The 16,853-nt window shown below is 42.9% G+C and overlaps 1 protein-coding gene across 2 annotated transcripts in view; it reads left to right on the plus strand.

Annotated features, from left to right (window-relative positions):
• Positions 1-16,853, plus strand: part of GLI3 (GLI family zinc finger 3) — a 284,602-nt gene that overhangs the window by 195,405 nt on the left and 72,344 nt on the right. For both annotated transcript variants that reach the window (XM_029233935.1, XM_029233936.1), the window contains 3 exons: positions 283-488; positions 4,010-4,156; positions 8,678-8,879. In XM_029233935.1, the coding sequence (XP_029089768.1) occupies positions 283-488; positions 4,010-4,156; positions 8,678-8,879 (555 nt within the window). The remainder of the gene's footprint in view (positions 1-282; positions 489-4,009; positions 4,157-8,677; positions 8,880-16,853) is intronic.

A 16,853-nucleotide genomic window follows, 5' to 3' on the forward strand; every position in this document is an offset into this window, starting at 1 on the left:
TTCTTCTCATGAGGAAAACCAAAGGGCTTTATTCTCCTATATTCTGAGTGCCAGGAAACTTCTCAGAGGTCCATTTTCTTTGCCCGAGTAGCATTCTACCTACACGATGTCACCGTTATCTTAAGGTCCTAGTGCTGGAAATGTATATGCCTGATCTTCTTTCCCCCAAGACGCCTTGAGTTCACATAAAATTTTACTTATTTTCTTTCACAGACAGCCTCTGCCTACGGAGCTCTTGGTCTCATGCGTATACCTCTTGTGTCTGCTTTTCTTTTTACCTAGGCCTTCTGCCTTATCTAGTAGCCCCACGTATTCCGACCTGCCCTTCATCAGGATCTCCCCGCATCGGAATCCCGCTGCAGCTTCTGAGTCCCCCTTCAGCCCTCCGCATCCCTACATCAACCCCTACATGGACTACATCCGGTCCCTACACAGCAGCCCGTCCCTCTCCATGATTTCGGCCGCCCGCGGGCTGAGCCCCACAGATGGTGAGTCTCAGACCAGCCTGTCTGCTTCCGTACATCATGCCTCTCCTGGAACGGGGCACAGAGTAACTGGTGCTTCTTGAGTCCCGTGTGCCAGGCGCTGTGCTAAGTGATGTGATTACGTGCTTTCATTTCAGCCTCATGACACCTCCATGAGGGTGGGATATTATGTCCATTTTCAGGTGAGGATAAGGGCAGAGGGTCCAAGTAACTTGAAACCTGGTTCACTGGCTAGTAAGTGGCAGAGGTGGTACTCAGAGCCAGAATGCGCTGATGCCCAAATCCTTGCGCTCATTCACTGCTCTGTTCTGTGGCTTCACGTATATTTAGACTGGCCCTGTTGCCATTCCCACATTGTGCATGTGTAACCAGCACATTTTGCTCACCTTCTGATGAACACTTTTCTGTGCTGCATGTCTGAAGGACACGTGTATACAGATGTGTCCACTGGAGGCACACTTTGCAAACTCCGGTGTGCATAGGTATCACCTGGGGATGGTGATAAAATACTGTTCTCTTTGGGGTGGGTCCAGGTGTGGCCTGAGGTTCTGCACTTCTGAGAAGCTCCCAGGTGATGTCAGTGCTGCTGGTCTAGGGACCACGCTCTGAGCTGCAAGGTCGTAGAGAACGTGATGGGCCGGCTCTGTTGTATGTGCCCTCTGTCCTTGACCAAATGAACACTGCAAGAGGGATGCGGTGGGACAAGAAACAGACTTTGACTTTAATTCTCTTATACTTGATGTTCATCTTAAGCTCCAAAGCACCAAATTCCTGTTGTTCTGTTGGCCTCCCAATTACTTGTCACCTGACTCTTTTAAATTGGACCTGTGCGTTACACAAGTGCCCAATGATAAAATGCTCCTTTGGTTCAGGAAGAGCATTTCCCATCTCACGCACACATATACAAACTCATTTGCCCACAATTGCTAGCGTCTGAGTTAAGGTCCAGGATGGCATAAGCTGTATTGACGACAGGTAGAGGATTATGAGCTCTCTGCAGCAAACCACAAATCTCTGATGCTTGTGTTGGGGCACAGAGACACACTAAGCAGTCCGTCTCACCCAGCAGCACGGCCCACATTCTCCACTCAGACGCTTCCCGAGGCTGGCCGTGCATGGTGGGGATAGTAGATGGAAGCTTCCTGAGGTTTTTCAGTAAATATCCACTCATTCATACAAGAAGCTGTGCTCCAGCAATAGCTGCTGGCTCACTTTTCTCCCTCTGATTCAATGCAGTGAATATACTTGCAATGTCCCTAATGAAGAAGTTTTGCCATTTCGACAAGATTCACACTTTAAAAAGAAAACTGTAAAAGAGTGAGATTGGAGTTCGTTCTGCTTTGGATTTGGTTTTCTAGTGGGAAAAATGGAAAGTCACCTCCATGGAATACTTGGGGGTTCGTGGAAGTGACTAATAAGAACAGAGGGAGAGAGGGGTCGAGAGGTCATCTGACGATGGGCTTGGAATGTTGCCCGGCTTCTGGACATTTAGTGGGGCCACTGAAGTTGGTACCTCTAGTTAAAACATCTTGTCATCTGCTTTCCATAGTGTTTGATGATGAACATGACGAAAATATTCTTTGCTTGGTTGTTCTGCCTCTCAGGAGTCTAGTTAATACCCAAGTCAGGTCACTAACATTTGTCTCCTGTGGTCTATGATTTTTGTGTGTATCTCTCTGTCTTTACGATGTATGAGAAGTATGTGGACACATATAAAAAAGAATGAAGTAATGCCATTTGCAGCAACATGGATGGACCTCGAGATGATCATACTAAGTGAAGTCAGTCAGAAAGAGAAAGACAAACATCATATGATATCGCTTATATGTAGACTCTAAAGAAAAATGACACAAATGAACTTATTTACAAGACAGAAATAGACTCACGGACATAGAAAACAAACATATGGTTTGGGAAAGGGTGTGGGAGGGATAAATTAGGAGTTTGGGATTAACAGATTCACACTACTATAATAAAATAAACAAGGACCTACTGTATAGCACAAGGAACTATATTCAATATCTTGTAATACTTATAATGGAAAAGAATATGAAAAAGAATATATGTGTGTGTGTGTATAACTGAATCACTTTGCTGTACACCTGAAACTAACACAACATTGTAAATCAACTCTACTTCAGTAAAAAAATTTAAAAGTACACGGACACAAATGTAAAGCCTACACAGACCTATCACTAGAATGCTAGTGTTTCTACATCATAATGATAAAGTTAGCTTTTATTGATCGAATGCTATGTGCTAAGCACTTTCCATGCACCATTGCCTTCACTGCTCCCAGCAACTTCCTGTGAAGCTGTAAGAGGTGGAGCTGGGATTTGCATCCACATCTTAGTGTATTTGGAGACCACCCTCAGAACTGCTACAGCGTCCTGCAGCTTTGGCACATAAATTGGCATGCAGAAACCGATCATTATCCCACTGCTATAGAGCTGACGCTTGCCAGTAAATTGCTCCAGATTGATAGGTGTATTTCTTTTTGATTTTGTAATGAAAAAAAGAGCTTTAAAATTATGGAACACAAAATTGCAGCTTGCCACCGTCATGTGTTATTAAAGCCAGCTGTGCTGCCTTTTCCACTCGTGACCCAGGGTCCTCCAGTTCCTGAGAGCTGACTCAGACCCTCCTGCCAGAAGGCTTAGGGATGTATGTTAAGTATGTCGTGAAGGACGTCATGGTTATCTAAGTCTAAGACTGTAAGAAATGTGGAAAAATAACTGTGCACATACAGTTTGATATGACACTCTTTTCTTTAAGATTATTTATTTATTTAATTTATTTTTGGCTGCGTTGGGTCTTCATTGCTGCGTGCGGGCTTTCTCTAGTTGCGGCGAGCAGGGGCTACTCTTCGTTGCAGTGCGCGGGCTTCTCATTGCAGTGGCTTCTCTTGTTGCGGAGCACGGGCTCTAGGCGCGCGGGCTTCAGTAGTTGTGGCACACGGGCTCGGTAGTTGTGGCTCACGGGCTCTAGAGCGCAGGCTCAGTAGTTGTGGTGCACGGGCTTAGTTGCTCCGCGGCGTGTGGGATCTTCCCAAGACACTTCTATTTGAGGGAGCAAAATAGGGGAATGAGTGTACAGATACATACACACATATTTTGGTCTGGCCAAAAAGTTCATTTGGTTAATGAATACGTTGTTCAGTAAAGTTCTCGGTGAAAATGAAGAATGTCTTTTATTTTTACTTAAACCCGAACGAACTTTTTGGCCAGCCCAATACAATTTAATCATTTGGAATTCCTGGTGATTCTTCAAACTCACCTCGGAAGTTTTATCATGTATTTTATTTTTTCTGTTCTTTTCCTTCCGTTTCATTTTCGAATCAATGATATCTGGGAGACTCCAGTGAAAGCACGATTTGAGTTCAGGAAGTTTTCCTAGAAAGAACCGTAAAAGGAATGGCCGATGTGGGCTGCATGGCAAACGGACTTCGGGATGTCTCAGGAAAAGCTTCTTTTTGGCCTTCTTTCAACTAGTAACCACGTTTTCTTGTCTCCTCTTCCATCCAGCCCCCCACGCTGGAGTCAGCCCGGCGGAATACTATCATCAGATGGCTCTGTTAGCCGGCCAGCGCAGTCCCTATGCAGACATCATCCCCTCCGCTGCCACCGCCGGCGCAGGGGCCATCCACATGGAGTATCTTCATGCCGTGGATAGTAAGTGGCGGGCCCCTCTTCTGTAGTCCTGGGCGTGGCCAAGCTAACTCATGAAAGGGAGAGGAAGATACAAAGATGGGTTGATTACCTAACTTTTCAAACCAGAGGAGGAGGAACCACCAATACTTGGGACTCTGGTTGCCTTGGTTTCCCAGGAAGCTTCCACAGACGTGGCCATCCTGAGACTCCCGCTTAACTCACTTCATATCAGTGAACTGGAAGATACAGGCGATTGTAATTTAGCAGATAACACAAAAACCTAGTCAGCCCTGATTGTCTTGGTAGCAGAATAAGGGAACGTGTTCGATAAGATGAATGTGCTTCGTCCAGTCATTCCTTGGTTTTATAGACTTTATGCTTTATAAATTAACTAAAAAAGAGACCTATACTTGGTTTTACATTTTTCATTGATTCATTTTTTTCTTATTTTCCACATGTTTTCTTTACATTAAAAAATTCTATCTCATTGAGACCTTTTACGCAGGAAAAATAAAAACATTTCCACATCGGGAAGGGCTACTTTTAGCCCTCTACCTAGCAGTGGAAGAAAATGGGATCATTGGTTGTACTTTGTATCACTTTATTTTGGGTCCCTCAAGGCTTATGACATGTCCTTTGTGTCACTTCTCTAGACATATAAACAAGAGCCTATGATTATCATTTTTCAGAACATCCAAGGGTTCTTATTTATTCGGATTCTTTAAGTCCACATCCGTTTGCCAGGTGCCAGGAAGTGAACCTGAAACATCAACCAAGGTGTACCTAGCGAAACCCTTTGAATACGACGACAGTATGAGCTTGAGTAGGACATATGCTCGAGGTTTTGTTTGTTTCTTCTAGTAGCAGTGATTAATTTGTGATTTTCCATGTAGGGTCTGTTTGGATTCTTCTGTGACAATGGGTGGACCTTGGTCTACTCTCTATTAGTGGTTGATGATCCAGTTCTCAGATTTAGAATAGAGAGAAAATGATTGGTCCACAGGGCATAAAATCTACAGCCTTGGTCCCCTTACTGTCATGAACTAACTTAGCTGTGTTACCTACGAACACAGCTTGAGTGGGTTTCCAATGGGGAGCTCATCACGACACACAGAGTAAGAGAAATGTGTTACATCTTCCGCAGGGATTTTGTTTTCCGCTTTGTAGAAGAGAGTTTCCATTTCAGATTCATCATAACCACGTTTCAATTAGGGATTATTGGGAAAAAAAGTTGAGTGTTATTATGCAAATTAGTTATTTAAAAATCTGCAAACAGAGAATTAAAATAAGAGAGAATCCTTGAAAGGTCAGCCCATATTGCCTTCTCTATTTGATGAGAATGTGTTTAGTCAGGCAATGGCAGTTTTTATCTAAATAAAGGATGAAGCTACCCTTTTACTTTGTAAAAACTAATTAAAGGCATTTTAATTTGCCAGAGTATGTGGTAAATTGATTGTCATTAACTAGGAATTTAGATGTCCTATCATTCATCACATAAAAAGAAACCTCCTTTTTCTTTGTCAGAATCTTTTATTAGAATAGAGAAACAAAACAATTAACAGAAAGCCAGATAGGAGAGATCTGTGTTGCAACAGTAAGAATGCTAGGGTTTAGATTTAAGAAGGAAGCCGTATGATCAGTGAAGAACTGGGCCACTTCTCTTTCAGCAGTTTTGAAATCCACACCTCGTAGTTTAGCTGTTCCCTTCAACAGATGACCCCAAATCACTGCCCCAAATGCTGACAACTTTCTCTTTCTATGCTTCGTTGTTAGGGGGTTGGGAAGAGCATGATAAAGGGCTGGAAAGTGCGTAAAGTACTATATCCCTGCCCTCTAAAATAGCTGAAATAGCATTTAGTTTAATAGAACATAACCAGAATGTTATGTTTTAAATTTAAATCATAGGAGACTTTTTCAAGGGAGGAGTGAAATGACTTTAAATTCCTACATTGGCTCTGCAGTAGCAAAACCAGAGGCAAACTGGGATCGAGCTGGTCATTCTGATCCACTGTTACAGCTCTTCAGGACTCTTCCATTAGCAGAAACGGCAATAAACTGGATTCAGACGAGCACCTGACTTTTAAATGTGCCAACGATGGGCCTACCTGGGTTTCAGCCAGCTTCAGGACAGGGTATTTACGTGTTGCACATTAGAAGGAACAAGTCTGTTTTATGGCTCTAATTCTACCTTTTGGGATTCTAGTGACCTTTAAAGACAGGAGAGCAAGTAATCCCTATAAGGAATATCCTAGAGAAATCCTAGACACTCATGAAAACCACACTATTCATACTGGTGGAAACTGACTTAAATAAGTACCCATCTTGGAGGGAAAAGCAGAGGAGCCGGACCATCCAGGCCCTGGGCAACCTGGAGGCTTCCATGGAAGGGATGAAGCCAGGCCCTGGGCTCTGTCCTTGGATGATGTGATGGGGATATAGGCCTCTGGTGTTTTATAGCCCTCAGACGGCCTCCTTATCTATTTAGTGTTTTTTTAAAAATCAGGAAATCAGCTCTATCTGGAACGTCCTGTTACTTCTAACTCTGCCAGGGATCACTGAGTCCCACTGAGAATGGTTACTTTCGAGGATGATATGGAAACTGACCAGAAGTCTGGTTTGTCCTTGGAATCCTTTGGAAGTGGAATGCATTTCTTCACTGAAAAACTTTTATGATGAAATTCGCCTCTCATAGTGAGTAAAAATGAGACATTTATGTGTAAGGCAGATGCCATAATAAAAGTAAGATGCTGGTTTAAATACTAAGAGCTGTGAACATAGTGGGATTGTTATTTTTGTACGACCATGGCCTAAATCAGGTTGGTAATGAAACTATTCTAAATGAAGAAATTCAATTTTCAATGTGCCTGAAAGAAAGCTTTGAGTAGGTACCACATTTGTCATTCAGATTGGTTTTCCAGTTTCATCTACATGGATGGTACTAAGTTCCAGTTTATGATTTATTTTTTATTCACTATAAAGTATATCTATTCATTTCTATAATATTATCTATAGAGTCTTTCATATTCATCTATTACACTTCATTAAATTATCTCAAAGCATATGTTGGATTGTTATCTTGTATCAAGGTCCATCTCTGGTGAAGAAAATATTCCCAATGAGTTTTCTGGTGCCTAGACTTTTTTCTATAAAGAAGACTTACCTTCTACTTCAGTTTTCCGGGGACCCCAAAATTGCCACGTCCCTGTAAGCAGGTGTACCCATGCTTTGAAATAGAAACCCTCCGTTATTTCTTAAAAGTATCATGTTTGATTTTCCTCTTACCTAGTGGTATTGTGTTCTCATTCTGTCATTAAACTTTAGTTTGATGACTCTGTAATATAAATGTGACCTTAGAAAAGGCAGGAGTGGGCCTGTGGGCCACATTCATAGCTCTGCCCTAATTCAAAGCTCTACCATCTACCAAATTGAAGGCAAATGGACATTTAATTTTTAACTCTCCATGTAAAGAGCATTGTATTAAGTTGGCAGGTGTTTAAGTGTGATTTACTAACCTCCAGAATAGAACTTCATCAGTGGAATCTTCTTGAAGTCTCAAAACTCTTATAAATGCAGAGAATTAATTAATCGATTGACTGATTGATCTAATAACCAGAGGCTTAAAATTGACTCATGTTATCTTATTATAATGCTTGCAGGGTTTTTCTCCCCCAACCTTGGAAAATCTGGAAACAAACCACGTCCCAAGCTTTTAAATGTTTCTTGGGACTTAGGCTGTATAGATTATGGGGAATTTAGGGCAGCATTCCTCCATCTCGGCGCTACGGGTGCCAGACGATTCTTCATGGCAGGGGGGTGCTGCCCTGCCCATTCCCGGGTGTGCAGCAGCTTCCCTGGCCTCTAGATGTTTCTAGCACCCCATGAGTTGTGATAACCAAAATATCTCCAGATGTTGTCACATGTCCCCTGGGGGCAACATCGCCCCCCCCGCCCCCCGCATCGAGAACCATTAATTTAGGATAACGTATTTATCAGTTTTGTCAGTAAAGCCGTAAGTATTCTGTGGATCAGATAACTACAGAAATCATGGGGAAATGCGGGCATAACTAAGCTGGATTTTTTTAATCTTAGGATACTTTAATTCATTTTTTTCCCTTCGGCTCATTGCCTTAAAACGGTGTGCATTGTGGTGGGGAGGGTGGAGTGCGGTGCGACTGTGGGAACCACTGTCTTTGTCGCTGGCGGTGAATTAATGATGAGCATATCTAAGCAGCTGTCAGATTCATAAATCACTGGAAATGAGAGGGAGAACACATAAAAAGTCTCTCCCTTTTGTTTAGCAATTTATCATTTTGTCTGCACATTAATAAACAGAGCTCCCCCGAGGTAAGCCCCTGGAAGATAAATATTTCTCCCTAATTTCCTCAATTGTACCCAGTAGATCACAAGTGGAGGAGAGAGGTACTTGTCAACGCCAGTCGCCGGCTTCTTATCCTTCACTTCTTCCACGCGGGGTAGTCGGAACAGATAATGGGTACAGAGTCCAGCCGCAGGTAATCAGGTTCTGTTTTGTTTATACAACAGGCACCAGATTCCCCAGCCCCCGGCTGTCAGCCAGGCCAAGCCGAAAACGTACACTGTCCATATCACCACTGTCCGATCATAGCTTTGACCTTCAGACCATGATTAGGACGTCTCCCAACTCCTTGGTCACCATTCTCAATAATTCCCGCAGCAGCTCTTCAGCAAGTGGCTCCTACGGCCACTTATCTGCAAGTGCAATCAGGTATGTATTTTCCCCAAATCCATGATGTGTTTCTTTAATAAAACGTCACTGCTCGCCTGCACCTTGCGTTTGCGGTACTGACTACCTACAAGGAAGGATTGCAGCAGGACACCGGGGAGGACCCGGGATGCAGATGTAGGTCACATTTCACTACGACGAGTTCCAGAGCCAGTTATTGGGCCGAAAAGAATTATTTTGCAGACATCAGTTAGCAGCCCATTTAGAGAAATCGTAGTTATTCAGGAATGAAATCCCCTTCCTAGAGACAGTGAGTAATGGCAATCTTTTTATCTTCTTACTAGTTATAGTTCCCTAGAAGGAAAACCAACTTTGTACCTGATTTGGGCACACTTACAAGGACAGGGACAGAAATAAAAAAAAAACAGAAGTGGGACTTGCCTGGCGGTCCAGTGGTTAGGACTCCACACTTCCACTGCAGGGGGTGTGGGTTCGATTCCTGGTTGGGGAACTGAGGTCCCACAGACCGTGAGACATGACCAAAAAAGAGAAAAAAGACCAGACGTGAGTCTTGTCTCATGGGGGAAAAGTGTGCATTGGGAGGAAGAAAGAAAAGGGGACCGAAGGGTTTTAAGTCTAAAGGAATTGATGGGTCTTCCATGATGAATATACATATTAGGGAAACCCTAACAGTCCAGAAAAAGAAAAACTGTGTTAGCAATAGTCACATACCATATTTACTAGAAATGATGAATACCATTATTTTTTGTCCTTAATGTTTCCATTACGGTTTTAATTCTTTGCTTGTTCAGCTATCAACAATCCTCCTTGGCAGGCAAGTTAAAGTTTAAATATTATAAATCCCCAATTTGATATGATGTCGTTTTCTTCAGCATCTGTCTTTTAATATGGTCAGGAAAGTGTGGAAACACGGAACAGAGCAAATAACTCTGATTGTATGATAGCAGTCCGTACTTACAGCGGGGATTGTTTCAGGATTAGCCGATGTAGACACGAAGGTAGGCTTTGGAGTCGGGCAAAACTGTAGTCAGATTCCAGCTTTGCCACCAGCTGTGCAGACCTTACTTGCCTGTAGGCTCTGAAATTCAGTCTTCACATTTGTAAACTACAGACAAGACAGCCACTGTAGAGGAAAGGGGTACCTTTTACTAAAGCTGGTGTGTATGGGCAGGGCCTGGATGAAGACCCCTGCCCACGGGCAGAGCCGCAGGAGAACTACCCCTGGTGGTCCATCCAGAGGATGAGCTACCGGGGCCTGGCCATGCTACCCGCAATGTGATCACCCCAGTCTGGCTCCGAGGAAGTACGCCCATCTCCAAACCATGGCCTGGCTGTTCTGCACTCCTGGCAGATTTCCCTGGGCTCATAGATCACCATCGACCTTATCTCAGTTTGCTGAAATCATATCATTATTATGTGGCTCGACTAGAAGTCATAGCATCAAAGTGGTGGAAATGAGGTCCACAGTGAAATTCACAGGAATGATATTCACACAGAATCACTTTGTGAGCGTTTTTTCTTCCCTTCTGCTCTCTGCCCAGCTACCGTGACTTTTCAGAGCCTCTACAGGACTTAGATTCGAAAGCGGTACACAGATAGTCTCAGTGCTGTCTTTTTTCTTACCCTGGCATCTTCACCCGTTTCCTCATCTCCTCACCTTTCCCAGGTAATCTAGTACCAGTCCTTGAGAGACTGTCAGTATCCTGACTTGGAATAATCGTTGTCCCCTGCCTCCGAGGAGCTACCACAGATCTGATTATTCTCATTTGAGCTGGAAACAGAGATTCCTAAGTCCAGTCAGGCCCCAGGAGACCCGTTTGCAGTCAGGTGACCAGGGCCATCGGGCACACAGTTCTTTCTTCCCTTCAGCGCCTCACCAGTCTGTCTTCTCTCTTGCAATCTGACCTCTCATTCTTCAATACACAGCCCCTGTGTGCTAGGATAAGATGTAGCTTCTGATGCATATAAAGTAATACAGATAACCCAAGATGAGATCGGCTTGCTGGAACAATACAATAATTAGAAGAATTACGACCAGCACCACCTGCCAGTCCTTTAGCCGGAGTAGCGTTAGTGCTTCACTTGCTCTGTTCCAAGTTTCGCTTTGTGAAATCTGAAGACCGACTGGAGGACTCCTCAGTAAGTGGTAGGGCCGGTGGCTGACGGGAAAGGAAGCAGCATGAAGAAATCTACAAAGGGTAACTTTCTCAAGAGGGAAGGATACAGGAGTGCATCTCATCTCCGCTTTGTACCCAGGGACACGGCAGGCACGAGAAGCGCTCACTGTTTTCATCTGACAGCAGGTTTGGAAAGCGTGGTGTTATTCTTGTTGTATGTATCAGCACGGAGGGTTTTGCAAGAGGACCAGCCCTCCAATTCCTTGCTTTTTAGTTTGCCGCAGACACGTTTGACTTGCACACTTACGTGTTTTCTAACCCTACTCTGCTTCTCGTGTTGTCAGTGCGCACAGTAACGGGCTCAGTTTCTAAAGATGTTTTTCAGTGTGTAATGACACACATTCAGTTTTCTAAAAAAATCTCCTTCACGCGTGTATCCCAGTTCAAATGCTATTCTCTAAGAGGCTGGTAATAGTAGGGACCACTGTTCGAAATTCTCCCATTTACTTGCTCATCTGGTAGTTGCTATGTGTCTGTCTCTACTAGAATACAAATTCCAGAAGGTCTAGGACTGTGTACGTTTCGTTCGTGGCCACACTTCCCGGCTCACAACATCTGTGCCCTGTCACCTTGATACCACTCGACAAGTATTTCTGGAGTGAATAAATGAAGGAGCTCTTTAATGAGCCATTAGAATTCTAATCGCCCTCCTTATTAAAAGGAAGTTTCCATGTGGTGGATGAATAATGCTGGCTTTCAGAAGGTTATAGTGTATATGGGTAGTATATCGTGTATCCATAGGTTGATAGTTATATGGAGATACAGAGGGATGGGCACAAAATAAAGGGATAAAAAAGCAAATGTCCATCTTCAGTTTGTATATGGTTCTTATGTTTATGTATTTACTTAATAATTCAGACTGCTATAAGAATTCCATATAAAGCACATATTTATTCACAAAAGCCTAGCTACATCTTAAAACATAGTACTTGATTATGGCTAACTTATTAAAACATATTGTCCAAATGTATAGCAAAATCTTTTTAATGTCATAACTGAGGACATCATTCAAAAAAATAACTCCATGCACTTAAAAGGATGTTGTGAAATAGTTAACTGTCTCAAAAAGTTTTAACTTCTCCATCACCCTGAAGACTCCTGTCTAAGACTAGCTGATTCACACTTATCACATACAGCCTGTTAAGCCCCAGCCTCCCTGGTTAAGGCTAGTATTATAAATATTCAGGTGATGGCGTTAAATTAGAAATACTTTGACCTCTGCTAATACCTCCCCCTAGAAATCGAGCTCCCATCGGAGGAGAAGGTGCTTCAACTGACCCTCATCTTCCATCTCCTAGCAAAAGTAAAGGGAACGAAGAAATGAGTAATCTATTCATTTCTAACCCACCAGTTACAGCTTTCTCATTCTGGGTTTAACGGCGAAAATGAAGATGGCTTCATATCCTTAGTAGTTTCAGGTCTGGTTCGGCCAGGACAGACATCTCAATGAAGATGAGAGCTGAGTGTCCAGAGCACAGCTTCACAAATCAGTGCGTGTTTTCTGTGGCTGGCACTGACCAGCTCTGCCCGGTGACCAGAGAGCAGGGGTCTTTTCTTCTGCACAGCATCAGCCCTCCCAGACATCAGGCCCCGGAGTAAGGATGCATCTGGCAGGTCCAGTGCCACTTCCTGAGAATGGTAGGAATCACCTCAGCCTCCACAGCAGCTTGACTCTGCGCTGTTACCTGCCATGAGTCAACTCATTCGTGTCAGACAAACAACACGAGATGACTTGAGTGGGAAACATCAAAGAATAGATGAATCCACAGCCAAATGACCAGGGTCCTTGAAACTCTCTGACTGCATCTTCTAAAAACTACGAGACAACATTCCCTTCCCCTAGAATCAGTGAAAATAATGAATCCTCACTAAAAAGGATAGTTTTCATTTACTTCCAGGTGTGGCCATTGGTTTGAGGTAGTCTTCCATTTAATCCGTGACTCCTTCATTTCGCAAATATTTGACTGCGTACTCAACTGTGTGCTGGTTGCTGTGCAGGACATGAGGGCTGCAAAGATGAATGAGAGACACGATTCCTGTCCTCACGGAACTCACGGAAGGGAAAGGCCTCCAATCAGCACAGGTTGGAGGTGGGCAGGGCCAGATCATGAGCAGGGTGGACCGCTGATCCCAGAACCATAGGAAGCCTTCAAGGCCCCGGTGAGGCTGCATTGTTTTAAGGACCGGGGAGTTTCACGGGCTGAATCAAAGGCGCTCAACTGCTTACGTGGGCGAAACTGCCAGGTCTAACTGAATTTCCTCTCCTGTTCCCCTTATTTCCTTCTCTCTTAAAAATCCTCCAATGGGAGGTACGACTGAAAGGATTGGAAGGAAATGCTGTTTATAAGAGGCATATAATAATGTCTGGCGATGTTTTTAAAACGTTGGTGATGCTTTTTCTGACCATGTCTACATGGCTGACCAGTTACACGATTTGGGTGCTTCAGGCCAAATCTCACTGGAGAGTGTGTTACTGCTATATATGTTCTTGGAGGTTTTGTCTGTTTGGCTGTTTAGTGGCAACCCAGCTTCTAAAGCCTTTTAGGACTCTTGCATCCTATAAAGCCTAATGTATTTTTGTCCAAAGCAATGTTGAAAGAGTGCATATGCCTCGGTGTAAACATTGGGATGATACTTAACTCATTTTGTGAGCGTGTGGGTCTTTATGCATGGGCTCATTACTTCTTCCGAGGCTGCTGGGTTTTCCAATGAACTTGCCCCGGGGGGCTTTTATGGATGGACGTGGAAGCTTTACTTTTTTACTTTCAAATAGAAGCACGTGCATGCCTGTGTGTCCCTATACCGACATGTATACAGATGATAATGGCTGTTGGCCTGTTCTCTGCAAAACTGGGAAGAATTGTTCTTCCTTTGAATGGCAGCTGTGGTACAGTAAATTCCGCAGCTGGAACCAGAAAGTGGACGACCTCATTAGTATGACAACCACAAAGTAACTACAAAGTTGGTTTTGATTAGATGTCTCCTTCTCCCCCTTCCTCTCTCTTTCCTTGAAGCCAGTTTCTGAAATTTGGGGGCCCCCATGTTACAGTGTGGACTGTTGCCTGACTCCACCTCCAGTACTGGTTTCATGAACAAGAAACAGGAGAGATGGGACACTGAAAAGGAAATAGCGTCTTTGGATTCGTCAGCCTATAGAAAACTGGGTTAACTGCAACATGAAGGTTTTTTTTTTTCTCTTTTATCAAAGTATAGTTAATTTACAATGTTGTGTTAGTTTCAAGTGTACAGCAAAGTGATTCAGTTATACATCTGTGTATATATATTCTTTTTCAGATTCTTTTCCATTATAGGTTAGAATTTTTTTTTTTTTTTTTTTGCGGTACGTGGGCGTCTCACCACTGTGGCCTCTCCTGTTGCGGAGCACAGGCTCCAGACGCGCAGGCTTAGCGGCCATGGCTCACGGGCCCAGCCGCTGCACGGCATGTGGGATCTTCCCGGACCGGGGCACGAACCCGCGTCCCCCGCATCGGCAGGCGGACACCAGGGAAGCCCCATTATAGGTTATTACAAGTTATTGAGTATAGTTCCCTGTGTTATGTAGTAGGGCCTTGTTTACCTCTTTTATATATAGTGGGATGTACATGTTAATCCTAAACTCCTAATTTATCTGTCCCCTGCCCCCTTCCTGCTATCCCATTTGGCAACCATAAATTTGTTCTCTATGCCTGTGAGTCTGTTTCTGTTCCGTAGATACGTTCATTTGTGTCCGCATGTTTTAGATCCCACATATAAGTGATATCATATGATATTTGTCTCTCTCTGACTTACTTCACCTAGTGTGATAATCTGTAGGTCCATCCATGTTGCTGCAAACGGTATTATTTCATTCTTCTTCATTGCTGAGTAGCGTCCCATTGTATATATATACCACCTATTCTTTATTTATTCGTTTGTTGATGGACATTTAGACTGCAGCATGAAGTTTCTTAATCCCAATGCCCGACCTGAAGAAATACATTATAAAAGCATCACATGAGTTTCTTTTAAGGAAGTCTTAAAAATTCACATCTGAAGAAAACTGACCAACCAGGGCAGTTGAAAAAAAAATGTGTGTATAGGTCGTTAGCATTGATTTTCCATTTAAAACATTTCCTAAGAGCCTATAGCTGCCACATACTCTTCTCTCCTCTTCACTTTGGGTAAGAGATGGTGCCTTTGTGACTCAGGCCTTCCTGTGACCACCCATGTCAGGGCTCTGCTCTGGTTTGATTCTCGCATCAGTCTCAGGCCAGCCCAGCTCCGTGCCTGGTCCCCCAGGTCAGGGAGGGTTTCCAGAGGTGAACCTGGAAACTGATGGTGAGCCTTTCGGCTGCGTTCCCGGCAACCTCCCTCGTCCTTTCCCACATTAGCACAGAGAAACCCCGGCACTGAGACTCAGTGGAAGGAGATGTTCCATGCAGCTCTAAGGAAAAACTATGATTTTTTTTTTTTTTTTTTGAAAATGGGTAAATGCCATGTGGATTGACGTCATTCAACAGTAAAATAGAAACTTTTACCTGTAAGCATGCGGTGGCTGGGTGATTCATCCTCTTGCCATCTTTCTTATACTTCCGATTTATTTTTTTTCTTTTTTGGCCATGCTGAACGGCATGTGGGATCTTAGTTTCCTGACCAGGGATGGAACCCGTGCCCCCTGCAGTGGAAGCGCAGAGTCCTAACTGCTGGACCGCCAGGGAATTCCCCCCAGTTTTTTTACATTCACTTTTAGTTAGAAACAGATCTCTTCAATGTTGTAATTGGCTCTATCAGCCCTCCCAGTATGAAGGACTACAGCGGCCCACATCATGCTGCTTTATTTGTTGTACTGGTATTGTTATCCAGCCCATCCCCCATCCTCTCACCCTCCACCATATGCAGAGTTCCTGAAGTGTTTTTAAAATACATTTCAGGCTTGTCTCGCATGCTATTTTAATTGGTTTTTATCTTTTTGACTTGAATATTAATGACTTTGAAATGCCTGTATGTATAATAGGGTTGAATACATCTTAACAAATGATCTTCTACAGTATGAACTTTTAGTGTCCCCCACTAATATAGCATTTCTATAATTAAATGTGAATTTACAGATTGATCAGAGAGGTTCTGTACAAATGTTGACACACATCACTTCCTTGGTGTGAAAAAAATAATGTTTGTTGTGAAAGTCAAGCATGATTATGGATCTCAAAGTTGTATGTATTGATTATACATTTGTATAATTTGTATACATTTGTATAATTTGTAACTTTCCAGTTACAAATAATTATTTTATTCTTTGGATATATAAAAGGGACCTGTAGAAAGTACTCAGCTAAAATTGTTGAATTAATGAATGAGTGTGTGGATTTTACGATATTTATTTTTTATTTAAAAAAATTTTTTTATTGAAGTATATTTGATTTACAATTGTGTTAATTACTGCTGTATAGCAAATTGATTCAGTTATTCAGTTAAACATATTATGATGTTTATTTCAGTTGTTTAACATCCTGTCTTTCTAATTACACCCCAGATTTCAACCAGATTGAGCATAGTTGTTGAGATTCCCAGACAGAAGAGTTCCAGATAAGGGAGGGGTTACTGGGCTATTTACTGCAATATTCAGAAATAAGACCCGGTTTGCAAAATTTGACCCCAGTTTGAAAAGTGTATTGACAGAACGTTACTTCGGATTTGTGATGGAGAATAAATACATCAAAACTTTCTTAACGATTCAGACTTTGGAAATTTTAACATTAAATTTTTGGAAAATAGAAGAAATAGTTTCCACTCAGCGATTTGCTGATCATTTTAACTCAGCTCAGAGCAAAGAATAAAA

Source organism: Monodon monoceros, unplaced genomic scaffold (assembly GCF_005190385.1).
Source record: "Monodon monoceros isolate NGI ecotype Baffin Bay Population unplaced genomic scaffold, NGI_Narwhal_1 Super_Scaffold_2, whole genome shotgun sequence".
NCBI lineage: Eukaryota > Metazoa > Chordata > Mammalia > Artiodactyla > Monodontidae > Monodon > Monodon monoceros.